At 44.8% G+C, this 26,726-nt stretch overlaps 3 protein-coding genes across 9 annotated transcripts in view; 1 reads left to right on the forward strand and 2 right to left on the reverse strand.

The window, feature by feature from the left end:
• Window positions 1-58: 58 nt before the first annotated feature.
• LOC116843843 (C-mannosyltransferase dpy-19) lies at window positions 59-3,929 on the reverse strand. Of its 2 annotated transcripts, XM_032814671.1 has the most exons (9): window positions 3,839-3,929; window positions 3,613-3,725; window positions 3,391-3,528; window positions 3,251-3,319; window positions 2,818-3,177; window positions 1,924-2,743; window positions 1,681-1,843; window positions 1,312-1,440; window positions 59-1,246 (listed from the first exon to the last, which is right to left on the reverse strand). In XM_032814671.1, the coding sequence occupies exons 1-9, from the start codon at window positions 3,927-3,929 to the stop codon at window positions 1,027-1,029; spliced, it is 2,103 nt and encodes a 700-aa protein (XP_032670562.1). In that variant the 3' UTR covers window positions 59-1,026. The 2 variants fall into 2 exon arrangements, with proteins under 2 accessions (XP_032670562.1, XP_032670563.1); XM_032814672.1 differs by lacking the exon at window positions 3,839-3,929 and having other exon boundaries at window positions 3,605-3,725.
• A 2,089-nt stretch (window positions 3,930-6,018) lies between these two features.
• On the forward strand, window positions 6,019-22,220 carry LOC116843851 (brefeldin A-inhibited guanine nucleotide-exchange protein 3). 2 transcript variants are annotated; one of them, XM_032814683.1, is made up of 22 exons: window positions 6,019-6,135; window positions 6,538-6,671; window positions 7,230-7,364; window positions 7,554-7,719; window positions 8,058-8,187; window positions 8,285-8,569; window positions 8,918-9,151; window positions 9,242-9,469; window positions 9,694-10,070; window positions 10,256-10,440; window positions 10,511-10,673; window positions 10,842-11,150; window positions 11,232-11,454; window positions 11,540-11,713; window positions 11,904-12,312; window positions 12,544-12,756; window positions 12,832-13,720; window positions 13,861-13,993; window positions 15,442-15,670; window positions 18,332-18,561; window positions 18,888-20,439; window positions 20,754-22,220. In XM_032814683.1, the coding sequence occupies exons 1-22, from the start codon at window positions 6,051-6,053 to the stop codon at window positions 20,895-20,897; spliced, it is 6,627 nt and encodes a 2,208-aa protein (XP_032670574.1). In that variant the 5' UTR covers window positions 6,019-6,050; the 3' UTR covers window positions 20,898-22,220. The 2 variants fall into 2 exon arrangements, with proteins under 2 accessions (XP_032670574.1, XP_032670575.1); XM_032814684.1 differs by having other exon boundaries at window positions 8,300-8,569.
• Window positions 22,221-24,244: 2,024 nt separating this feature from the next.
• Window positions 24,245-26,726, reverse strand: part of LOC116843880 (protein lozenge-like) — a 37,734-nt gene continuing 35,252 nt past the window's right edge. For all 5 annotated transcript variants that reach the window (XM_032814762.1, XM_032814761.1, XM_032814760.1 and 2 more), the window contains 2 exons: window positions 25,863-26,033; window positions 24,245-25,389 (listed from right to left, as the gene is read on the reverse strand). In XM_032814762.1, coding sequence (XP_032670653.1) covers window positions 24,923-25,389; window positions 25,863-26,033 — 638 coding nt within the window. In that variant the 3' untranslated portion in view covers window positions 24,245-24,922. The remainder of the gene's footprint in view (window positions 25,390-25,862; window positions 26,034-26,726) is intronic.

The following is a 26,726-nucleotide window of genomic DNA, read 5'->3' on the forward strand; positions in this document are numbered from 1 at the left end:
AAGAAGCGCGAATGAGCGTTCAGGGCGCGACAAAAATTTCTTCCTTTGCATTTTCACATATGTTGAGAATGTCTTTATTTTAAAAAATTATGATAACATTTATATATGGTCACATACGGTACGATTAAGTAGACAGGTGCGATCTAACGAGCGTAACTTCGACGCGACACAGCGAGGATTTATTGTCCGGTATGCGTGCGCTGCGAGAGTGCCGTTAGTCGGTGAAATGAGAAATTCATTGAAATGCGAGGGAATAGATTCGTACATATAAATAGGTAGCGATATTGACCGTTGGCACAGATGCCTTTGCGCTTCTTCGTCTTTTCTCTCTCTACAGCGGGATGCATGAACACGATGATTGGGTTTGTATAACAATTGTGTATGTGTCTACGAATTGTTCGTTTCGTCGAAGGCGCATTATCGACAAACGCGTCTTAAGTATAAGAAAATTATCACAAATGTGTACATCACGTGTTGTGAAACGAGGCATTACGCTATCATGTGCATTCTTATCTGTGTCGACTAAAAATGGCATGTCGTTTCCATTATCACGGCATTTAGCGAATTACATAGCTATGTGTGTTAATGTACGAAACTTTCATGTTTCATCGACAGCTGCTGTACGATAGCGATATACAAGCTGCATTTGGAAATTATTCTGCGAATATTAAGATGAAGAGCTGCAAATTCTAGAGACAGAGAAAGGCTCTCTTCACGGATTAAACAATATATTGGCGTTGTTGTGTAATGCCGGGAACATTGTGCGTGTCTTAAAATACCTAAATGCCCCTTCACAGTTTATAATATATACAATATCTACGGATAGACTTTGCTGAGATCGCGCGGCGTCAACATTGAACTCGCTCGCGTGCGAATCTCTGTATTAAAAAATATATATGTATACATATATGTATATATATAGATTTCTGCATATACATAGTTCTCTTTTGTTTTAAGAAAAATAAGTTCTTTTTTTTTTTACAGTCTCACAAGGTATATACCGCATTGTTCGAGGGCAACATCTATTTAGAACTGATAATGCAGTGGCATGGAAGTCTTTGGCTTGAACTCTACGTAGTGTGAGTAGTCCAGCTGCAACACGACGTAGTTGCTGTTAATAAACGCTCTTTTGAACGGATACGCGTTCCCTTGGAACAGAAGGGGACACAGCGGCGGCTTGTTTGCGGCTTTCGACGTTCCATTATCCGTCACGTCCCATAAATCGATCATTTGACATCCACGTGGCCTGGAATGGAAATAAAATTCGACGTTATGCAACTTGCTGTCAGCGTGACTTCGTCTCGTACTTACAAATTCGCGAATCCAAGGCACAGAGGTTCCTCCAATACGACGTAACCGACCTTCATGTTTCTTAGAGAGGTGTACACGGAAGCAGCGTCTTTCCGACTGAAGATCTCGTAAACCCTCATAGTTCTGTCTCTGTAATGTCATGAAACGTTCGTAAGTAAATATATTGCTCTGTGAGAGCAGGAAATACACATAATTCTAATTCTCAAGGCTTTTACGTGTAAATTTAACCGGTTGAAATGTTTTTGCTTGAAGTTAAATTTACTATCTTTTATATCTTCTTTTAGAACATTCGAAACTAAATTAACATCTGATGTTTATTTTTACTAGCATTTCGTGTGCGGAGAGTTTTAATCTAATTAGAAGACGTACCTCATCTCTTTGCTCTCGTAGTAAGGATTATTAATGATCGGTCTTTTGGTGGACAACATGAGATTCGCCATCAACGACATTTTCCCCGCGAATACAGCGTGCTTTGGTGTATTAGTTTTTATCCACTCGAATAATTCCTCTTGCTCAATGTTGCTGTATTCGCCTATGTGAGAAACGAATAAATTACATGATTGTTTAATATTTGGAAGTGCGCGCGATGGAAAATCGATCGATTTGAATTACCTATAAATCCACGCTCCTGTTTGAATCTCTCGACACCGTGATACGACATGCCGCTCACCAGAAGGAAAATGACTGCGGCTCGCATCAGCTCGCTCTTCAAGCCGACTTTTTCGAGATACCGTTTGCTACAGACCGCGCCGGCGATTATGCAGAGATGCGGCGTCATAAAGAGTTTCAGTCTCATAATGAAAACCGCCATGACGATGAATGCGCCGGTCTGCAAGCCGTTATACGCCATATCGGCCTCTATGCAGCGCGGATAATCACCTGTCTTGAAGCTTCTGTACCAGTAGTAGAACGCAAGCATCCCGGCGAGTATCGCCGTTGGTAACAGTAAAGTCTTGACAATTGCCTCGTACGTCTTGTACTGCAAAAAATCGAATTCCGCCGAGCAAGTGTAGAGCATCGTGTGGAAGTCCCTGTAGTCCGTCAACTTTGACTTCAGTATGTTGAACACGTGGGCGTCGTCCTGAGAATACAGGACATAGGACTTGATCCATTTGGTGAAAATGATCGTCATCGCAATCTCGAGAATGATCTCGCGTTTGGTGTTCTGGAATCGGGACAGCTTCATGATCAGACTGGCCGCGTTGCTACTGATCAAGAGGCACATGTAGAGCGAAGACACTAGGAGAGTGCCGTTCGTTATGTTGGTAGCTGCCGCGATAGCTAACGCGTGAGTCATGCAGAAGTTCTTGTAGAAATCGTACGGGACGATCCTCAACCACTTGAGTATCAGCAGCGCTATAATCTGCGTGGCGAACACGAAGTGCGAGAATTGCCACGTGCACAAGCTGCAGATTGTCGAGCCGAATATATCCTGAAGAGGCGAAATCGCGATAGCAAAAAATTGGCTTCGTAAATCGTCAGAGAAAAGAATACTTCATATATTACCACGAATAATCCTTGTCTAGTCCTATTCTTCAACCAAGACGGCTCTTTGTCGGATTCGTGTTTCGCGTATTTTTTAATCGCCAAGGTAACGCTGTACATTTCGAAGAGCAGCATAGGATACGCGAAGGTCTCTCGCAACGGCGGTGTCCATTGCACACGGGTGCATTCAGTGTGGTTGAAGAAGAAGAACAGGATTGTCACGAGTCCGCCATAGATGGAGTCGCTCAGGTAAGTTCCATAATAAAAAAGCATCGCCCCGGTGAACATCGTGGTGAACCACACTATCTCCAAGTAGAAATACACAGGCACGCCAAGGCCCTCGCAGCTGGTCACATGCGGCAGTCCGTCTCCTCTCTCTATCTGAGGATCACGAAATTACAGTTACTCTCGCGAATTTCCTTAGCTTTATACAAAGAAATCCTGCGAGTCTTACCACCCAACATTGCTCCTGAGATACGATGCCGAGATTTTTCACCACGTGATACAAGAAACCTATCACAATCTATGCAAAAAGTAACAGGAGGAAGTCTCGTTGTAATTACATCCAGGTGATAATGAAGAGCTTGCAGTTACCTCAGGCAAAAGGCTGTACTTTCTGGTAGCGTCGATAACGTTCCCATACTCGGACAGATTGTCGTGGCTGAGCTTCTCCATGCCCTCGAAGAAATTGTTCGACTCGGCGATAGTTTTGTAATAGGAATAGTACATTCCCTGGGAAAAAAGGAAGATGTGAAAACACTGTCATGGAGCAAAGCAAACTACGAATACGTAAAGTACTGTCACCTACTGTCGTACCATCTCGGTCCTGAAGGACATTTCACGTTCGATTTCCGAGAGATGAGAGAAGTGCCGGTCATTCTCGAACAGCGTGGATACGTGCAAACTGTGCAGGTAACCGAAACTCAAACCTGTGAGAATCGGAGCAGGGTTTATTTCGTTGCCAAATAACCCACGAATTTTTTAACTTGTCAAACGCGCCGTTGGCATAATCTTTTCGCGCGCAAAGTGTAAATATCATTACCTAGAAGAGTTACAACCAAATGATAAAAAGCAGAGCTTTCGTGTGCCGGTTTTTCGCTCGCTTTGCGTTTCCTGTCACTCTTAGTCGCCATCTTCGGCACAGTAAGCCATGTGCTGTCAAACAGAATGCGGTACAATTGGAAGTTCGCATATTCCGAGCATTTTCCTTTCTATATGCTGCTTCCACTAGAACGATCCGTTTAACCGTTGGCTGCGTTCCGATATTCACTAGCTGCGTTCCAGTGTTCCAGCGTAGTTAAAGAGCTATAGTTCGTGTCACGTATACTATAAATTTTTAGCACTATCAATAATTTCATTACAATACAGCCACTATTAATACTGAAAATAATACTTGAATAATAATTGAAAATAATATAGTTTATGTTATGTATACCATAGATTTTTATTACCGGAAGTGAATATCGAAAAGCAGCAATTACCGCATTGCTACATGGACGAGCCGATGAGAGGAATATAAATAAATAAATTTCACTGCAAAAATGAATGTATTATATAATAAGTTTTAATAATGTTTTTATATGATTGTGTATTTATATTTTAATAAATGATACGCTAAAAATGTTAATAACATATAAATATATAAACATTAATATATTTCATTAAAATACAAGTAATTTGTATTACATTGTATTATAAGGAACGTGTTAAAAAATTACCTTTCTTGTCTTTGACAAACTGACATAGAATGCTTCTAATAACGCCGCTTTGAGTTAGTTCCACTAGGGCCGAAAGCCCTAGTTTTATTAGGTACAACCATCTAGTACCTTCATGATTCATGACGACTCAATGCAGTCTTGTATTTCCATGAGTTGAGTTAGTAGTAGGTAAAAGAAACGTAATATCTAAGATACGATATAAAGAAGTAATTTTCAAAATACATTATAATTTTACATAATTGTCATTTTAATTAAATAAATGTAAACTTAATATAAATTAATAATAACATATTGTTTCGTAGCTAATAGAATTTTATAAAATTATTACCTTATATCGTGTCTTAGATATTACGCCAGTTACATCTGTTACTAACTCATCTCATGGGAATACAAGACAGCATTGAGTTGTCATGAATCATGAAGATACTACATGGTTGTGCCTAACGAAACTTTCGGTCCTAGTGGAACTAACTCAAAGCAGTATTATCAGAAACTCCCATAGGCTGCGTTCCGATATTTACTACCAGCATTGAAAGTCTATAGTATACGTAACATCAACTATAGATTTTTAGTATTGCTAGTGAATATTGGAACGCAACCATAGGCAACAGCTGTGCTATATACGATTGATTTGTACACATGCATCACGAATATACGCATATACGAATACTAATGCACAGATCGTGTGGACGCAAGACAGGAAGGTTGAGTCAAGCTACCTGCACTAAAGTGCAGCTATACTTTCCGTACTATCTGCACTTGTCAAATTTTGACTCATAGATATTACATTTGTTTACCAAACAATTTTTTTATTTCTTTTTTACATTATTGCCAATGGTGTTACAGAGTAAATTTGGTGGTTAGGCCCTTAAAAATTTATAATAAATTAAAATTAAAAAGACTAGTTTTGCACTTCAATCAAATGTTCATTCAAATAATTTAGACCATTTCTATTTCGATATTTTTTTTCAAAAACTCTTTGTAGTTCTCTACGGATTATTACCCTGATTATAAATATCATAATTTGTCTTTCTATTCTAATATTTGTGAACATTTGCGATATCTCCTTTTCAGTGCAATTCTAGTATATTAAAAAAAAAAAAACCTAATAAGTTATATGTTCACAGTACAATTTGCTGCTCCAAGGTAATCTTCAATTGTTTTTACTTAAAAAAATATAGAAATTATGTATCTCCATCTGTACGCATTTTACGTTTAGATTCTTGCAAGAGACATAAAATCTATGGATATTAAAATTTATAAAATATGTCTCCTTTGGAATGGATATCTATTTAAAAAATAGAAACTAACATAACAGCCACTTCAAATCTTTACTTTTTATTCTGTTTTCTGATGTAATTAATGCTTTGGTTGTAATTATCATTTTAATAATAATTATCTTAAATTCTCAACGAATACGTCGGATTATCGAAGGGTGATGCGTTTTACGCTCCTGCAGACGTGCGTATAACGAAGCATGCCTCGGCACTCCCGTTATCGATCAGTCGCGTGGTAGCGGTGGTAGCCCGTCGTGTCATGGAGGATCTTCTGCTGCAGATCGTCAGGGAATCGAACAATGCGAGGCTACAAAATTTACGAAAATCGGCGCAGGAAGCGCATGGTAAGCTCACATCGCACTTTCGACAATTCGTTTTATTATTACTATTTTTTAAATTAGATACTTTACGCGCGAAACGTGCTTTCCGCCTGTGGTTTCCTCTTTTTGAAAACGTCAAGTGTGCTCGTGAGTCGATCCCTTATGTCAGGTTGCTTATGTAAATTGTAAATGTGTGCTCATTTAATTCGATCGTATTTGGAAATTTCATCGACAAAAATCAAACATACGTCAATTTGGACACGTGTAATAATGACGCGGTGAAGTAACGACGTTAACGCAATTATGTACTTGATTTCGCGGCACTACCGTGTCGCTTAATTACACGCCGGATATCGGAGACAAGTGTTCTTCATGGCCACTCGGGGTTGTTCCTCGTGTTAAGGGGATGATTCATCTTCCATGCAGATTTTCTGGACAAGCAGCAGGGCTTGCTGCGAGATCCGCCTCACGAACTGCGCGCGAAATGCCTACATACATTTCAGCTAGCATTGGAGACCAACAGGAGCAAGTTTGTCGCTTTTGGGCTCTCGGGATTACATGTGAGTAAAATAGTAAGAAAAGAAAATTAAAAATTAAATGGAATTCTTTTGTGGGGAGGAGAGGAATTCGCGTTTCACATGAGCTAATATTTTTGCACGAAGAAATGGCAAATGCGAAGGGCCTTGGGAAAACGTCGCAGTTGTTCGGAACTTTATCTTTAAACGTTTCTCCCTCTACGTGTGTTGGTCAACATCGGTGTGACCGCTGGTGGAAACGTGCGTTCCGGAACTGTGTGCGATAAAACGAGAGATACCGGTGAACAGCTGCGGCTTAAGTGAAGTCGTGTTGCAATGTCATGGAATTTTTAATAAACGTCGATCGGAACAAGAGGAATTCTTCTCTTCGTCGTTTTCACGCGCGCTCTTATGAAATTCAAATATTTTATGCGACGACGTCAATTACGACAATCGACCGTTGTACAATTGGAGCGTTAGAGAAAAAGAGATCCCTTGACATGCGAATAAATTTTTCAAATTTTAATCGCAACATTACGCGTTAAGTTGTTTGATAGATATCCGAATAACTAACACGAAAAATCGCGCTGATCAAATTCGCAGAAAATGTTGAGGGACGACAGGTTCCAGTCGCCTTATGAACCTGAAGACGACTCGCTATGGCTGCCCGCGCAAATGCTGCACGCCATGAGCTCCATCGTGTCGCAGTCCGACGACACGCAGACGGATATGCTCAAAGTGAGTCTCATGGTTATCATCATGAAACAATTCGAAGCGTGAGCGTTAAAAGCGAGAAACAGGCGGGATAATGATAATTATCAATCAAGACTACAGAAATTGCATATTCTTTGTGTTTAGCTTTCACTGTAAAATAAAAAAAGAAATATGAGATATGAATGGTATCGCGTTATTCGTTTTCTTTTTTAGGTTCTACTGCAAGTCGCCTGTTCCTCTTACTGGACCATGAACGGCCGCCTGATCATCGCTATATTGACCACGTGCTGCGAGGCTTTCGAAAATGGGAATCAAGCCGTGCGCACGGCTGCACAGGCCGCGACCAGCCAGACCTTGCGATCGTTTTGTCTCTTTTTAGGTAATCGCGGAAATCCGGGCGGGAAATTAAAAAAAAAGGAGATAGAGAAAGAAAAAACGAATAATAAAAACCACCGCGGTCGCGTTGGCGATGCGCGTCACGACGCCGGTGCGCGGCGACGACGGTGATGGCAACGGCGATAGCTTCCGCGGTATGTCAGAATGTTTGGTCGATAAATTACGAGCTCGCGTGCCGGTGGAATGCGTCTTGAACAGAATGAATGTCATCGGCGAAGCGTCTTAACGACCGGCGCTCGCTATATGTCGCGAACGCATCGCCAATGTGTGGCATTTCAATGCGTCATTGTTCGATGACGCTTGCTTGCTTATTGCTCGCAGACGAGGAGTGCCAGGAGATGGACGAGAACGCGAAGCGGAACAAGAACGTGCGCGAGAGAGGTGTCTCGTGCTTCAACGAGGCCCTGCCGATCCTGCAGTACATCTGCAGCAAGCTGGACGAGGCACAGAAGTAAATAACATGCGTGTTAGGGAACTAGAATGACTCTAGGAAAATGCACCGTCGCGCGATTAATTTGCATCTTCCCCATCTGCTCCGTAATCTTTAGGAAATCCTGTTCCAGCAACGGCAGGAACGGTAACACCGTGGTCTTCCTGTTGGAATGCCTGCACACGCTCATATCGTCGTTACCGCAGAAGATTCACACCAACGCACACTTCACCACCTTCTTGTGGCAGAAGTTCTGTCCGGCTTTGATAGCCTTCCTGGGCACGCCGCGGGTGGACAAGACCTTCACCTCGCGAGAGGGCAAGGAGAACGAGCTCGGCAGAGGTTCCGGGTACTTGGCCACGTCGTTGAGTTTTGACAGTCATCAGGCTAAGACCGTTTACAGGTGAATAATCAGACCGAGATCCTGTCCAGAAGATTCCGCAACATTTCTCAATTCGCAAAGATCAGTAAATCTTACACACTCAAGAAATTTTCAAGCATTTAATCATTAGATCGTTAGATCAGTAAATCTTGTATATAACTCGATGCATTGAGGAAATTACTTGATATTTTCGTAAGCTATATGAATTTTCAGGTAATATAAAACATCTTGAGATCATTCTGGGTGTGTTCAGAGTCGTTCTAAATCACTTCTCAGGACATCCTGAACAAATTCGGAATGATTCTGGGAAGTTTTATGATGTCTGAGTAATTATCAATCATATGACGATTTTGGTATAATGCATTTTAGCATTGGCACAGAATTGGTGAGACTAGTAGGATGCGTTGGCCCGTTACGACCAGTCTTGGAGTCGGTGTTCCATAGGATGCTGCTGTATCCGCCGCCGCAGCAACGTCTGGAACCTCTGAAGGCGTTGAAGGAGCTGCTGCGTAGTCCCAGTCGCATGGTGGACTTCGCCGGACCTCTGCTGGTAGAAGAAGATCGCTCGAGTCATATACAAAGTGATATGGCCTTGATGAGACTGTGAGTTCTTACAAACAAGCAAATAGATTTTGTCCGGTCCTCCAAATGAAATGCTCGAGAATTTGGCACGCGTCGCAATCTCTATTTCAGCGCAATGGACTCAATTGAGGAATCAACAGCGGGCGGATTGGCTATATTGCACGCGAGTGTCTCCTGCGTTGTCGCTATGCTGTCGGCGCTTCAGGAACTTTGCGAGGGCAAAGCCATTAATCACAATTATACGTGCACGATCAATAGCTTGTACGAAGACCTGGAATCCTGCGACTACCGCGGACCTTTGACCTACCAGAGTATGGCGCGGCTGCCAAAAACATATAGGTGAGCATAACAACGTGGAGATGTATGCGTCACTCCGCAGAGACATAGTTTAATCGATTTGAGAGCTTGAAGGTTTCTTCCGTGAAAAATAATTTGTTGATCGTTTCAGTTTTTACAAATTTGTTTCAAGTCTATTTTAGGATTCCTGTTAATAAGAAACGTAAATTTTTCACAACAATTCGTGTTGTAAATTCTGCAATATCTTATAAGAATTTATTTAATAGGGAGCAATTGGAATTAATGAAGAAGGGCATGGGTTCGGATTCCGATTCATCCGGGCACGGGCCGTCGGAGGACGGCGATTCAACGGACACTGAAGGGCCGCAAAACGAGTCGGATGAGGTGCAAGAGGAGAACAGTCTAGATGACAACGATTGCATGATGGAGAATGAGTGCGAGAGGCTGAGATTAAAGAAATTACCCAAGTGTCTTCACGTAGGACGGCAGGTGGCTGATGAATGCAATGTGGACGTGGAGCGGCACAACGCCAGACGGTTCGTGAGGACACTTAGATCCGATCTTATACCAATGGCGCTCACCTTGAGAAGTAATATAGAAGTTGACGAAGCGCTGCAGAATTTTGCTTCCGAATACTGTCAAGGTATGTAACTACTGTTACTCGGCATCAACAAAATTTATAAAAATAATTTTCAAATAAGAATTTTTCAAAATTATATAATTACAATAAACATTTTACAAATTTAAAAATAATTTATTCCTACAGAAAAATGTAAATTGATATTATTTATTAATATTGCTCAACTATTTGATTTGGCGTGTTTTCAGGAGTGTTTGCGGCTCAGCAGAAAATGCAGGAACAAGCCGATACCAATACAGACTCGTGTACGTTAATTACAATCATGAACGCCGATGGAATTTACCTTGCGACGTACGCAGCGTTGCTTCTCAATCTGAAATTGATCCGAATCAATTATTACCACGAGGAAGGTCGGCAAGTGCCAGTCAGCGAGGTACGTCTGATTGAAAATCGCTCGATCCCGATTAACTTTCTCTCGTTCATCTTCGAATCTCGCTTTTAAGGAGCAATTTGTGGAAGAGGTGCACGGATCGGGAGTGTTGGTTTATCTCTCGGCCACGTGGCTGTCCGAATTGTATCAACAAGTGCTTGCGTGCAATTTACTGGAGAGATGTGGTTACAATCCTAGCTCTACAGAAAACAACGCGTTGGCAAACGTTCTTACAGGTTCGATTCAGTTAATATTTTTTTTCCAAACAGATATATTTCGATAAAGTGTAAATCACTTCGTCAAATTAATTTTTCCGTAAAACTGACATTATTAATTAATCTACCGATCGATTAAATGAACAAGACTTCTTGGATGGGTATTTATTGAGTTTCTATTATTTATAGACGTGGACGGTATACCTGGTAGCCAAAGAGGCGGACAATTACTCTCCGATTACATAAGATTAGAACGAGCTCAACTTTCACGAAGCGAGCCGACTCCGGAAGCGGAGGCTGGCGCGAAACTCTCTAGGAGAGTGTTGACTTGCTGCTGGAGTAGTATGATGACGGTTCTCTCGACGGGTCTGAATCCACCCAAGGAGGAGACCAATAAAGGCATCCTGAACAGAGACGGTAGCAGAAGAGGAATTCGGGACACGGTCGTCTTAGCCCTTGAGGGTCTTCACAAAGCTGCCACGTTGAGCAACATACTCGGTACACATACATCGTCTTTCTTTTCACAAGCTTTCACCCATAATTTTATCGTTTTCCTTTCTTACTATTTCTCGGTTTTAGGTTTGCAAAATCGTTGCGGTTCCATCTTTACCCTTCTCGCGAAGGCCGCCTGCACGGAGCAGTCCATCTCGAGAATAACTCGGAAAAAAGACGTTCTCCGGCTAAAACTGCAGAACAGAGCGACCAATATTCACACGTCCCACGCACTCAGCATGGACGTACTTCTGGGGAGAGGCTTGGAACTTGGTAGCCACGGCAGCGACTGTTGGCCACACGTATTTACGTAAGTCGTTTTCGAAGAGTTCTCGAAGATCTCAACGTGTATTCTTACTTACAAATAAAACATAAAAAATGGTACTTTTTAAAAGGTGTTGTCTGTACGTGAGTAAGCTGGAGCACGATTTCTTCGGCAAAAACCAAAATCCGTCACTGCCTAAAGCTCAGCAGAAGAAGGACAAGAAAGACGCAGCGAACGGCGACGCTAAGAATGGCCAAGACAGACTTCGATTAAACTTCCACATCGTCGACGACGAGGAATCTTGGTACGATTTTTACACTCTTCTGTTTTCCGACATGTCAATTGCATTTAACATAATTTTGCAAAACCCTCGCAAATGATTAATTTAACCCTTAACTATGCAGTGTTAATTTAACATCGATGTTTTTATAAAGGATCAATGTTCTGCAAAAGATAAAAGTAACTTTCAACCTTTTCGATTCTCCCCTTCATAGCGTGGACGTCTACAGTTTCCTTTCGAGCCCTTACACGCAAAATCCCAGCTCGGACACGATCCCAGAGATTATCCAGGAATCGAACGCCGACAGTCAGTTCAACGGTATTCTACCGGCGGATTACGCGGCCAAAATTATATGCGTGTTGTCGCAGCAGGTTGATAGGCTCTTTGAGGACGCGGCGCTCAAGCTGAATCTCAGGGCGCTCTGCTCGTTTCTCACAGCCCTCTGCAAGGCAAGCAAAGCACAATTGTTCAAGACCACCGACGGTTGTAAAGACAATAAGAGGTTTTGGTGGAGGAAAAGTAAACCGAGGGAGAACGAGATGAATGTGCTGCTGCTGGCTCGCTTGGGTGAAGTTATGCTGAAGTGTGTAAAAAGCGGCAGACCTCTGATACATATAATGGGGGTAAGCAACTCTTAATATCTGAAATTTTATAACTACTTAATACAATAGCGCAATGTAAACATCACACAATGTTTTTAAGATTTATCAAAATTTATCATTTTCAAGATTAATTTTTTTTTCAAAATTAATTTTTCCATAATTTTGCATTTGAGAGCCTTTACTATTGATTGATAATTTTATTCTTTTTTTCTAAGTTGCTTGCGTCAATAAAATTATTCTATTTATCCGTAGGTGTGGAGTATTTTGGGACCACACTTTATGGAAGCGGCTTGCCACGAAGACCGCAGCATTTCGAAGAAGGCGGTTCAATGCATTCACGACTCCATGGCGGCCTTGTTGAACGAGCAGATAGAGCTTCCGCATTTTCACTTCAACGAGGCGCTCTTCAAGCCCTTCGAGAATCTTCTGTGTCTCGAGCTTTGCGACAGCGACGTGCAGGATCAAGTAAGTAGCCGCTTGCTCAGATGCAGGACGCGCTTCGGCGTGCGATCGATGATCATTATTCCTCTTTTCTTTCAGATCGTCAGCTGCATCTGCGAGTTCGTGGAGACGAATCGCACCGAGATCCGTTCGGGCTGGCGTCCGCTCTTCGGCGCGCTGCGAGTCGCGTCGGTGGGCAACTCGGATTGCGTGGAGTCAGCGCCTCTGTTGGAGGTTTTCCGGGTGTTCCTCTCCACGGACAATACGTTGGTTTTCGCCAACGCCGCTCTCGATTGTATTCTGTGCCTGCTGAGACACGTGAGGGGTATCGGCGACAACGAGAGCCAGTCCGAGGAGCAGGAGCAGGTGAACATCGACAGTGCGGAGTCGCGGAGGATGCGACTCTGCGTGGAGAGCCTCAAGTACCTGTTGAGCTGCAGCGACATCCTTTCGTCGATGTATCGAATGCCGGCTTGCCCGATCTTCCACTCCGCGCAGCGGATTCACGTGTCCACGATCCCACAATACGTCGACCCGATCATCCCGAACTTGGAACTCACCAGATTCGACAAGCATATCGAATCCATGCAGGAAATAATCCCGGAGCGGTCGTACGACGTGCTGACCCCGTTGATCGACAAGGACGCGCATTCTATCGCCACGTTGCAGAGCATGGACAAGCCAAGCGGTATCCTAAGGGTGTGGTACATCCTCATCGAGGGTCTGGCGAGCGCGACAATGATCTGCCCGAGACGTTACCAACCGCACACCCTGGAGACCTTGTTCCACTTACTACGCGACACTCTCAACGTACCGGGACCGGCGTTCGGTCTGTACTGCGTTAATCATCTGCTTCTACCGATGGTACAAAATTGGCTGAGGAAAACTTCCAAGATCTTCCGCGGATGGGACAACTTTGCGCCCAACTTCAAGCAGTGCTGCGGTCTCACGACGGATCTCGTGGTGGATTATCTGACCCATTTGCAAGGTAAAACATGATCTGCGAACATTCGACGCTTCGAAGATGCAGACGAGACGTACGCGCGACGCGGAGGAAATGCACGCTTAGGAAAAACGACTGCGAAGTAATTGCAATTGTTAATTGTCGCTCCCTGTAATTGCCGCCAGGTCCGGAGGTCGCCAGAAACGATGCCTATTTGCCGGCCACGACGCTGATGTTAAAACAGCTGTTACTGGTGATGGCGGAATGCGTGGTTCAACCCACGGAGAGCATAGCTCGTCTCGGTTGCGCTTGCATCAGGTAAGTCGTCGTCCGGCTCTTAAGAGCGCGTTGGACGTTCCCAGCTGACGCGTAAAAGCCGTCACACCGGAGTCATTTGCGCTCGCTCGTTCGCTCTTTTTATTGCGATTCGTGAGTAGCTTCGTTAATATTTACGCGGTTTAGCGTAACGCAAGGCGACTGTCTTCGCATATAGCAAATAGACATTTCGATGGCGATTAGACAACGGGACGGGATTGCAGTGATCGAAAAGCCAGAGCCGGAATGCGAGAGACGGCGATACCGCGCAGCGGGTTCGTCAATGGCCGATACAACCGTCGCGCCGTTTAATCGGTCGTTGATTTCGTAATTCATTTAGGAAAGCTGGATCATAATGATGATGGAGGATAAGACGCAGCATAACTTAACTTTTACGTAACGTAACTTTTGCAAATGCACCGACGTTGCTGCGCTCACGACTATGCAAACAAGTCCTTCCGTGCGTCAGTTCTTCCGTTCTTCGTCGCGACCTGGCATCGGCGATTTCAAGTTTCGGGGGCGAATCGGCGCGGACGTCGGGTATATCGTCGTTACGAGCGTGCGTGTAAGATGATAACGAGGCTTGACAGGCTGTCCGGTGGGATAAAGTAGCCACCGACACTCGACACCCTCGGGGCGTCATGCCAGCGACTGCACACGCTGCTGCGTCGCGTCCACCTGGAGGGCGTCAGGGCGCATTTTCTCCGTATTAATGCACGTACGGCGCGCGCACACGCACCCAACGGCCGTAACTCGATCCCTCGACCGCTCGGTGTCGATCGCGAGGTATCGATGTACACGTGTACGCCGGGACTTTAAAAACGGAGGAGCAGGTTCGCGTACACACTACCGCTGAGTGACGAGCTGGACGATGTCTCGATCTGAAATCTTAGAGTCACCCGGTGTAGGCACTCACTTCTTCCAGCGTGCGATCCGGTAGATCGGATGGTGGTGTTCGCGGCGATCTAGGAGAGCGCGTGCGACGTAGGCGCGATTGCCTGAAGAAAGGTCACGGTGGCGGGTATATCGATGTATCGACGACATACGGTAGCGCGAGAAATTCAATTACTGCTAATCGTGCTTTGCTGGGTCCGTGCGAGATTTATTACGAACCGGCGACAGCAGACCTTTCGTCGTTGGTAAATCAGTCATAAGGTGCAGTCCTTGTCCATAAGAAGGAAGAAAGAAATATAGATATATACGTAGAGAAAATCTGGATTGATATTTTAGGTTTCCGCGGTGTGGACAAATTCTCATCTGGCTTCTGAGTCGCTCTAGCTAGCACGTCCTTCAAGATTTGTTTCCAATCTTTTGTTTCTCGGATGACAAATCTGGATTCCCTCGTGTGTCGATGATTCTTATTATAATTTTGATTGCTCCGTATGTGTGGAAATCTGAGGTCGAGTATCGAGTGGTTGGAGTCACGAAGAGAGTAAATCCGTGTTTGACAGGCACATACTGGTGAGCAGCGGGCCGCTTCTCACCCCCGAACAATGGGAAGTCTGCGGTGTCGCGTGCTACCGCGCCTGTTCCAACTCGCTCCAGGAGTTGCACCAGCTGACCATGGCTTTCTCGCCCAGATCGGAATCCTTTTACGGGGACGTCGCCCAAGTGAAGGTCGCGGCGCGCCGAGACGCAACGCCGGAAGAATCGGAACGGCTGCGACAGCTCGCCGCCCAGGTAAGTGATTCGAGATTCATTTACTAGAGGTGGCGAACGGGGGAGGACCGACTCTCCGTTTCTGGTTGTTGTACGTTCGATGTGCTTGGTCGATGTGCTCCTCGTGTAGCCAAGAGATCTCGATAGACAAACGTTTGGAGCGTACATGAAGCCCGTCTTGAGCTTGATAAAAAGGGAGAAAGAGTCCATCTCTGCATTCGTCACTTATATCGTCACGATATCGTGATTGTTTTTCTCATCGAGGGCTTCTATTCATATTCCCCGTCGAACGCCGAACGCGACCGTCTGATCGCCTCAGTTCGATTTTAACGTGCAAAACGTGCACGAAACTCGAACTCGAACGGTCGCGTTTAGTGTTACGCTCGAGACACGAGTCTCTCCTCACGTTCTCCTTCATTTAGAATTCAGAATCACGACGACAGCTTAATATTTCATTATCGACCGCTCTACCATCTCTACCCAAGATTAGACGAGTTCCCTTCGCAATGATCATCTCCTTGTCATCCGATAGATTTCGAATAGTGTGTTGTTGTTGGCGACGTGTAGTGAGTGCGAGAGTACTTGATGTGTCGCGATACGCGTGCAAGTGCGAGAAAGAATGAGAGAGAGGGAGAGAAAGAGAGAAAGAAAGAAAGAGAGAAAGAAAGAAAGAAAGAAAGATAGAGACACAGAGACACACGTGCTGTCCTCCTGACCTGACTTGCTCTCAGGTGAGCCAGCTGCGTGAGGTATTGACTGCCATCAAGAGGCAGAGCGCGGCGTCACTGCCGACGACGCCTTTCCAGGATTCGATGACCATTGAGACGACACTGATCGACCAGCACACTACCTCCTACCCCGTCGGTTGTAGGCAGCACACGACACCCCCCGATTACACTAACACTACGACGAACACGGGCCCCCAATGGCTCTAGCCGACCACGGTAACTCACGTCATGGATTTTAAGAACAATCAAACCGAAAGAAATCTTACTTAATTATCTATATCGCATCGTTCCACCACTTCGAGCGACTTTGCGAGAGGAAAGGCAATAGAAAAAAAAAAAAGAGAACACGTGGATAGTCTGTGTCCGGCCGTGAACACGCGGCCGAGACGAGCGCGACTCACGAGAAATAGTGATTCACAGAGTCCGCGGAGGCGTGCCATCGTGTCGTCGTCGACAGGCCAAGTTTCAAGGCTCGCTTTCCACTTACAATCGGGAACCATTACGTGCCGTTTTCAGCCTGAGAGAATATTTTTGTATATACCCAGCAATCTCGCCTTACATATACATATATATATATATATATATATATATATATATAAAAAAAGAAAAAAAATATATATACATCGAAGACAAGTACTTTGTACCCCCGCTGAGTATGTTACATTGGCGCAAGCATAATCGACTTCGATCGCTTTCGATGTGTTCCTCATTAGCTTGTTCGATGTGGCTGATACCGGCGACGTGACGCGACAGAGTCCAAGTGTTTCTTATGTATTTTTGTACCGCTGAATGATTGTGTTCACAAATATACAGAGCTTCTATCATCAGAGCTAGTTGACTGTTCAATTGCCACCCTCCACCTTGAATGACGATTACTTTGGAATACCGCCTGTCGACGAGGAAACGCCGTTCGATTCGAATCACCATGTTCCTTTTTTTTTGTTAGACATTTGCACATGCTGGTAGAAGGCACGGATTAGGCTGCAAAGGCGCTTTGACGAGGTCCTTTCCGCAATTAAAGACGCAAATGCTGTCATAAGTGGCATTTGTGTGTGTATTTTCGACATACGTAATTAAAAAAAAATTTTTTTTTCAACAATATGGCATTTTGATTATCTGTCTTATACTAAATTCTTCATATTTAGTATAATAATGTATGATAAATTAATGATTAATTTTATATTATAATAAGATTATCTTTGGACATTTTTAGGTCAAAGAAATTTTTAGGATAATAGTTTCTATCTTTCTCTCTGTTTCTATAATCGCCAATGAAAGGTAAAAAAATTTAGATAATAAAGAAACAGAGAACGCGTTTAAATTTGTAACTTGTTTCCTGGTATTTTGACGCACACACATACATACACGCACACACACGTTGTTGAATCTACAGAAAAGGACCTCGTCGTCAATCAAGAAAATCATTTCAACTTTTCTTGGCACGGTCTTGCGAATCACCATTAAAATCCATGGCTTGGGTCCATGGCTAGAATTTCACTGTCACAATAACGTGTACGCAAACGGTACACGACACCGTGTTATAGAGGCTGCAGCTTTCGTAGTGTGCACACACATTGTATCTCTCGGCCGGATAAGAAATGCGACGACGCGTTAGGCTGATTGAGTGCATACCAATTACTACTATTGTAATTAAGATTATCCTCACGATCGTTTCACAACGATCGCTTTGCAAGCGACATCGAAGTTGTATCGCCCGACGATGTGTTCTTGAGAGACACACGAGAATATCTTCCAGTACCGGCGGTACGAGAGAATTGACGGCTAGAAATAATCTTACTTGCAATCGGGATATTTACAAAGACACGACAATTGCTTCTGTATAGCTGCAAAGTACCCACTCACGGATATCTCGAGGAACTGCGTCATATACCATTCATCCTGACGTCTGTGTAGAGCGAATCTCGGCTCTCATAATCCACGCTTCTGTCCTCAGGTGTTCCTCCTGGAGGAACAGACGCGCGTCGAGGATGCGTCGCGGCCGTCCGACGAAAGGTCGTACGTGTTCCTCTTGTACCCGCCCGCAGTAGGCACCACGCTCAATCCCGATCTCTACATCGTTAGAGTGCAGCTGCGCGCGTTGGTGGTTGGGCTTTTGGTGCATCAGATGCTCCTGCATTGTATCGCGAGCGTTCTCCTTCAGGGCGCTGGCGCCTCGATTTCAAGGTTTGTAAGCGTGATCGTTTCCCGTACAGATTAAAGAACGCAATTGTTGCGTCGTGTATTTTGTGTGACGTAATACTATTATATGTCTCGCGTAATATGCAAAGAATATTAACCGCGTCAAATCTCCATTAAGAATAACCAATAATTCTCAGTAGTTTAATCAATCAACCAATAAAACATTAATCCATCAATCAATAGTCAATCAATCATAATTCTAATTGAAAATAATGGACATATAATTTGCGTCGCGGTAACTCCGACTGTGTGGAACTGATCGTAAGGAAAGACGGACAATGACCGTCGATCGAAACTACGCTTTCTCGTAGCCTGTCTCACGTGATCCCGCATTCGACGCCGTGCAGCTCGCCCAACCCTGCCAAACGGGGTTACCTGTCGCACTTGAGCCCGCATCACGTGGAGATCTTCTTTTCCGCCTTGGACCTGGCTTACGTCGCCGCACTCAAGTTCGACTGTCGACCCGGCCTGAAGTTCCTCGTGCAGAAGGTGGCGAATCTCGAGCAGCCGGCGAATCTGTATCGTCAGGCGGCCGCAGCCTGGACCATCAAAATCGTCACGCTGTTCGAGCTGTGTCTGCGCGAGATAGAGGAGCTGCACGCCACCTTGGACCTCGTGAAGACCATCTTGGGTACGGGCCTAAGCGACAGAGAGTGCGTCTACGACGTGAAGCACCGCAAGCTCACTAAGTATCTCAGGCAACTTCGCACGACCTTCGACGAGCTCTGCGAGACTTATGTCGAGGTGGTTCTCGACGAAGGTGGCAGATACACCAAGGTTGACAGTTTCTCGGAGAGGAAGATATTCCTATTGGTGGCACAACCTGATGATTATCCAGAGATCACTAGAAAAGAGCCCATCGACGATCGGGTTGTCACAAGTACTCCGGCGTCTGTCATGCAGCAACCCCAACAGAACTCTAACGTTCGCGAGGATCGCATGGACGACGAAGAAGACGATCAGGACGAACAAGACGACGTCGACGTGTATAATCCGAACTTGGACGACGAGAGCGGCTTGGAGGAGCTCGGAGCTGAGAGCGAGAACGATCCGAGACCCTTCAGGCTGTCGGATCTCGCCGCAGAGTACTCTACCGATTCCGGTCCGCAGTCTGAGCCGGAAACGGACGACTCCAGACCGGTATCCAGGCTCGGATCGGTCACGGAGAAGATCGTTTACCCTGACCGCTCTGGCGGAACTTCGAGCGAGGACTACATTGACCCCAAATTCGATTCTATGACCCCAGCGCCGCCCAAGATAATATACAGTCGTGACGATCTCTGCTATAACTTGGATTCGCTCTGGAAGACGGAGTCGACCGATACCTCGAGGACCTCCACGGCGAACGTCAAGGCGCTGGATCGAAACGCGTTCTTCGACGAAGACTTTTTGTACCAGAAATCATATCCGAGAAGACGCGGCAGTGACGTAATCCTGTCCTTGAGTGTCTTTAAGGCGACGGACCTCGAGAACGCGAATGACTCTTCTATATTCGACTCAGCCGATATGCGATCGCGCTCACTGATGGAACTGCGAAGCGTGTCAGCTTGGACAACATCTGAGCCTGCGAACGAGCCTTGCGAGCCGGAGAGTGTCAAATCGGAGGACAAGAAGAATTCGAAGTCCTCGCAGATCCTCGACAATATCGACGAACTGTTGCGCGACTATGAGCGTAGCAAGCGAGGCTTCAGGACAAATCCCTTTTTACGCGACGAGGAAGAGAAATTCGCAACCGAGAGTCAGCAGGTCGCCAGTCAAGAAGCGGAGTTCCAGAGGAGAAATGTTAACAAGGACAGCGAGGCCCACAGGAAAGCTTGGGCGGACACTTTAAGCACCGCGCTGGAATGGGCCTTAACTTTACCAGTGAGTTCTCGTATTTCACTTTGTCATTTTCGTGTAATTTTTGGCGTGAAATATATTATTTTGGTATCAACTCTGAGATTTTTAAGCGAGAACTGCTTTGGAAGAAGTTTAGCTTCTAAAATAATATCGTTAAATTTGTGATTAATCGAACATCAGTACTACGAAATAATATCTACTAAAATAATATCTACTAAAATAATATCGTTAAATTTGTGATTAATCGAACATCAGTATTACGAAAACGTATTGATTATTGTTACATTAAGAGTTGAATTTTAGAATTCGTTTACTAAAGCTGAATGATCTTCTTGCAGGACGAGCAACTGGCGCCGCTGCTTCCGGTTTTCGTGAGTGGTGTGAGAATGCTGACCAGGCATGCCGTAGATCGTGGTCTGAAGCAACGTCTGTCAGCTTTGTTTCACCGTATCGCCGTGCTTTACGGATTGACAAATAATTAATAGCGATCGAGTATCATTTCGATACGTACGCGCGATCGCAGCTTTAGTTGCGAGTTGATCTTCGTGCGAAGAAGCGCGAGGACGAGAAACAATTTGATATGTCCGACATATTCTTTCCAAGTTCTTAATTGCTGCTGTGATGTGAATGTAAAGTCCGTGGGAGAAACGAGAAGATGAAGAAGAAGAAGGAGGAGAATTCATTGTTTAACCGGTACATATTTTATTCGCGATCGCTGATCAAATAGAGACTCGCTTGACTCGAGGTCGAACGCGATTCCTTCGATTCGCGCTTGGGAGGAAAAAAACGTGACGTCCCGTTTTCGCGCGCGGAATCCCCATTTTTTCGTCGGCGCATGCCGACGCGTCGACACGAAGAGACAAGGATTTTATTTACGATCCACTCCGCACGCACATCTCTCGATTCTCATTTTATGCTCCTTGCGCTTAACTGTAGTTTGCGGTCCGGTCGTAGTGCCGGGTGTACCGGATTTTTGCTTCCAACGCAAAGCTTGAGAACGCGGACGCGGCGAGCGCGACGCATCCCGCCGTGCGGGTGTTATCGGCGCGCTTCTCTTTGTACACACTTGCCAAAAAAGAAGAAAGAGAGAAAAAAAGGAACATGATCTCTAGGAGTGGAACGTCATTTTTTACGCAGCTTCCGTCGCTAGCGGGGTAGATCTCATCGCCATTATTTATCGGGTAATTATTCTTTCGTAGACAAAAGGATAGAACGGAGGATCTCTCGGCCGGAAATTAGAAAAGGATTACGTTCCTTGCGATTGGTACCATATTTTATTGTATATAACTAGTCAATATATGTATATATATATACGTTGACGTGTGTCTGATTTACTAGGCGAATGCAGTAATGATTTGCCGTTACGTTTCTCAGTAGTTCTGTATTGTTTGTTGAGATTTCATTTATATTTATATATCCCGTTTCGTAATCAAAGTAGAGACAAATAATTGAACGTTGATGTATATATCAAATATTATACCCGATGTTTCCCGATATACGGTGCATTCCATAAATGTTGTAAATGTTGTTGAGCATCAGATGGTTTAAAAGTATAACGGAGGGATTAATAATTGATAATAAAACGTGCCTATGTAGCCCCTGTTTTTCCCCAAAAAGATGCGTCTATATGTGTGAGAAGTAGAGTGAATGCGAATCTGACGGGGGAAGACCCGTTTTCGTGCGGAACAATACAGCTGAAAAGCGCGTCTAGGACTAAATGCGAGAAACACACAGTATATATGGCAGTTCAAATGACATGTATCCGACGAGAGATGTATGAACATTAATAAATGAATTCTAATATCCGAGTGCTATTTTTGGAAAAGAGAGAAAAAGAAACAGACCGTTGGTAATAGAATACACTTTGTTTCAATACAATTAAAACCCTTTCTTCTCGATACATTTCAGAATATAGCTGATAGTCCGATGAGAGAACTTGCTTTTGATGAATTCCCTGGAGTTCTCTCGTTGGACTATGACTCGTAGATTATGTTCTGAAAGCAATCTAGAAAAGACAATTTAAACCGTATGCAAACAATATGTACGTAAATTTATTCAGTTTTTACTTTTCGACATGATTTCTTTCCATTAGTCGTTGATCGTTTTACTTAGTCCGACGTGCAGGATCCTCGTGGGAGGATAGTGTTCCGTCGGCCATGTGTTCGAGAGGAAGACTGCGTTTCTCGATCGAGGACGCGAAAACCGCGCGCGATTTATTCTCACCGGCCATGCTCGGATGGTACCGAAGATGTCGACCGTTTCCTGCGAGACGAAACGTATTTCAGTTCGTCTTAACGGACGCAGGAAAGGGCGGGAGACTCTCTCGTCTGCGGTCGACTGCGAGTCGACTCATCCTCGTAAAGAGAGAAGCTTACGAGCGACGGCCGCCTCGGCTTATTCCGTGGTTTTATTCGTGGCGTCCCATTCGCAGGATGCGTCGGGGTTGTAAACATTCGCGGGAGAGGGACAAATGGGAGAAGAACAGCCGGGAGAGATCTCTCTTCGAAGTGTGAACTCGTCGAGAGAATTTTTCGTCAGTCGCGGTCGTTATCCGCGATTCCCTACGTAGCAGTCGGCTCATTCGATTCCGCTTGAACTGCTCATAGGCGAAGCGACAGAGAGAGATGCATGATACCGGCTGTTAATTTATGAACATTTTCATGCCTCGAGCATTCAACGAACAAGAGTTGCGAGACGTTCCCGAACAGTTACTCTTTGTAAATGCAGTCATACCGACGAACAGTTACTCTCTAATTACGAGACATCGCTGGTTTTCTTTTTGTCTTGGGCTACTTCTTGGACGCCCTCCTTCGTAGTTATTTATAGAAACAAATGATGTGATTATTAAAGGAGTGAGCGAGAGAGTCACTTGTAACTGGAAAGTAGACATTCGGCATTTTCAACCTCTTATTATAACGTTGATGTCAGTTACGATTTACGGAGATTACTTCGTCGTTGTAAACGCAACGGCGTTGACCTGCTTATTAAATTCTTAGTCACGCGGTAATTTCTAACATACGTCTGAACGGTCCACTATTACTTCCTATCAAACATGACTGCTGATCCTCGTTGCGCATTGTCTCCGACGTATTTTTACCATTTAATATTCACACATTGTGTTTACTAAATTAAAGATAAATTGCAAAACTATAGTGAAAAAAGTGGAATCCACCGAATATATTCTTCGCCGCTTTTGTAATATTCAAACGGCAGCTTTAAACGCGTTGTTAAAACTGTTTTGATTGTAATTTCCACGATTTAGCGTCGATTGTAATTGTTTCTACCAGGCAAAATAAATGGATTATTACGCAAAATGCAATTTTAAGCGAGACAGGTTTAAAGATTTTGTCGCGCACGGAACAGGACAGGGTGACTCGCTAATAAAGGGACGCAGGAACGACGAGTCGACGATGTCGCGACTGGCTAAACCGCAACTATCCATCCGTTCGTCATTTCCAGCGTGCTTTAAATATTAAATAGAGCTCGCTGCGCTCGTAAAAAGGGTTACCCGTTCCCCCGCGACGAAAGAGACAACGGCGTTGCCACGGTCCACTCTTTCATGACATGAACGAAGATCTTTTTTCTGTCGGTGATGAGAGAGAAAGTCTAATTTATCGTCAGTCTAATTTATTGATTCCTCTCTCCCTCTCTTCTCTCTGTTTCTCTCGTATCAATCTCAGTTTCGTGGAAGAGTTTAAAAATTTTATTCACTTATTGCATTTTGTATGCGAGAGAAATAGTTCTTTTTTTTTTTTCAAAATTCGTTCTGTTGCCTTCCATATTCGCGCTGTATTTTTTTCCTATTTTTTGAAACGTCAAGAGAAGGGATTTAGGAACCTGTTAGGCAAGATTTTATTTCGTTTCTGAAAATATCTGTGTATTTACAACGTTACAGCGTCTGACTAATTTTTTTTCGCTGGTCGAGAATCAAATGACACTTCTATGGTACGATTTACAATTGCGGAATGGAACGAACGTCCGCCGTGACAAGATGAGAGTACCACTTTAATTCGCGTACACCCGAAGAACCGTCACTGTGATCAGTTTCACGTTTCGATTAATGAGATCCCCATTGCTCCTCAACACTTTTCACAAGTCGATGAGTCTCTTTTCTCTTTTTTTATTTTTTTCGACAAAGTTCGACATCATTTTGTTGCACACTCGCGACATACGGCCTCACAATTCTCATTTACGTTCACCATCATTATTGCGAAACATCGGATATCGTTCACTCCAGCGGCTTTTACTCGCAGCCGCGATAATTCGCGCGACAACAGACGGTTGGGAGAGTCCCGACGACGATCTCGCGCACATTTTTTCTGTCAAAAAATCGCACAACTCGCTACCTCCGTTCCCGAGAGTCAACGCTTATACATTGTCACAGCACTAACTACGGACTACTTACATTGCCACAATCGAAAGCTCGCGCACTGTGATTCATGCACGGCACTCATCGGCGACGGTTTCGATCGCACTGCAGCGGGGATCTCCCTATCTCTCTTTCTCTCTAGTACGGCCTCCACACGTCGTTCCTCTGCTCGCTCTCCTCGCCGAGCACGCCGATCTCTCGGATGCTACTGATGGTAAGATTGCTGCCGGCTATGGTGACCTGTTCCTCGCTGATGTCACCATGCAGGTGCAGGTGTATCTGGTTTTGATTCACAGTGCTATATAGCTGAGGGTAGAGGACCATGGGCGGCGGACTGATGTAATTCTGACTCGGATTGTTGTAGTAGCCTTGATAATTGGGGTTGTAATTGTGGGAGGCCACTGGGACCGGAGTAGCGGGGCCAGGTGTCCACGAGCCGTAGTGGTAACCCGGGCTGCCGCTGCCCGTGCCGCTCCCGGCGAAGATGTCGGGGTCGCTGGGTCTGGCCGGCACCAAGGGTAAAGACGTCGGCGAAGTGCCATGTCCTGAATACATGGACATGCAGTTTGGCGTGTAGGTGTCTTGCTGATTCTCCGAGGGTAGCACTGCAAGCAGAACACAATAATCCGATTGTGCCGATTCGTCGACCCTTCGAGCGAAAACAATTGTTAACTTCTTATGGTGCAAAGAACGAATTTGTGCCAAATGCATTATGAGAATAATTGCGGTTACAGGAATTTCATAATACTGATATATCCTCTTCGAGGCAATTTTTTCAAAGCGGGACACGTTTTGATAATCTCTACCTGCGCGATTAATTACTGGCAAAACGATTTTGTAAAACGAGTCTTCGTGTCTGATACATCGATTGTAATATAATTTTCCGAAGTGGATATAAGTGGTACGGGCGCACGCAAGGTGACGCGTTACGAAACTTTTTCCTGGTACGATCTATGCGTCAGAATATTATTAAATCGTTCTAGGTGTTTCTCAATTAGCAACAAATCGCGTCGTCTCATTAGCGACACGAATTTTATTCATTTCTTTTTATCATCTGCTTGCCATTAACTGTTCGTACCGGTTGGCAGCGGCACCGGTTCCGTCGTGGGATGATGCGACAATGACTCCCCGGGATACGAGAACGCGCCGCCGGGTAGAGGCGAGTAGGAACCACCGCTGCTGACTGGAGGCGCAGGATAAGACGGCGCTGTGGACGGGTAAGCCCATTCCGTGCTACCGACACCCGTGTCTGTAACAGCAAAAAGATAATCCGTTCTCGGTTTATCTCCATTCGATCGTTTGCGTAGGTTCGCGACATATGAGAGTATTCCACGAGGCAAGGTTTCTCTTTCATCTCCGTTCATTTCCAATTAAATGTCGCGCTCGGGTGCGAGTTTTTGTTGTGTTATTTGTAAGAATTTTCGTATGTCCGAGGAAGAAAATTTATGTACTCGCAATTTAAATGATCTCTATGAGGAATCCCGTCGCACGGCATGCGAGGATTCGAAAGGGACAGTCGCGTTACAGTCGTGCGCCGCGAAGCGCTTCTTAAAATGCGCAGCAGATCATATGAGTCGGTAACGGTGTTTCGAGTGAGTAACACCGACAGTCACATTAATAAGTCACATGAGTCACAAGTAGTAGCAGGCACGACGGAAGTTCGAACGCTCGCTGGAGGTAAGCGTATTTGCGTCGAGAGAAGCCTGTCTGGTGTGTGATGCACGTAGAACGTGTCGCGTCGCGACGAGATCGGGATCATCGTATGGAGCGGCGAACGATTGTGTGAGTAACGGAGGTAAAAGTGGGAGCGCGCAAGAGTAACGCAGATAAAAGTTTCAACGTGTGCGGTCGAGCCCGCGACTCTCAAAATCGCATCTTTCTCCCGGATCTTGCACAAATGGATTTCTTCATCGTACGATTTGATTTATTGAAGATGCTCTCG

This window comes from Odontomachus brunneus, unplaced genomic scaffold (genome assembly GCF_010583005.1).
Source record: "Odontomachus brunneus isolate Ranch 3 - 2012 unplaced genomic scaffold, Obru_v1 Obru_scaffold_036, whole genome shotgun sequence".
Taxonomy (NCBI): Eukaryota; Metazoa; Arthropoda; class Insecta; order Hymenoptera; family Formicidae; genus Odontomachus; species Odontomachus brunneus.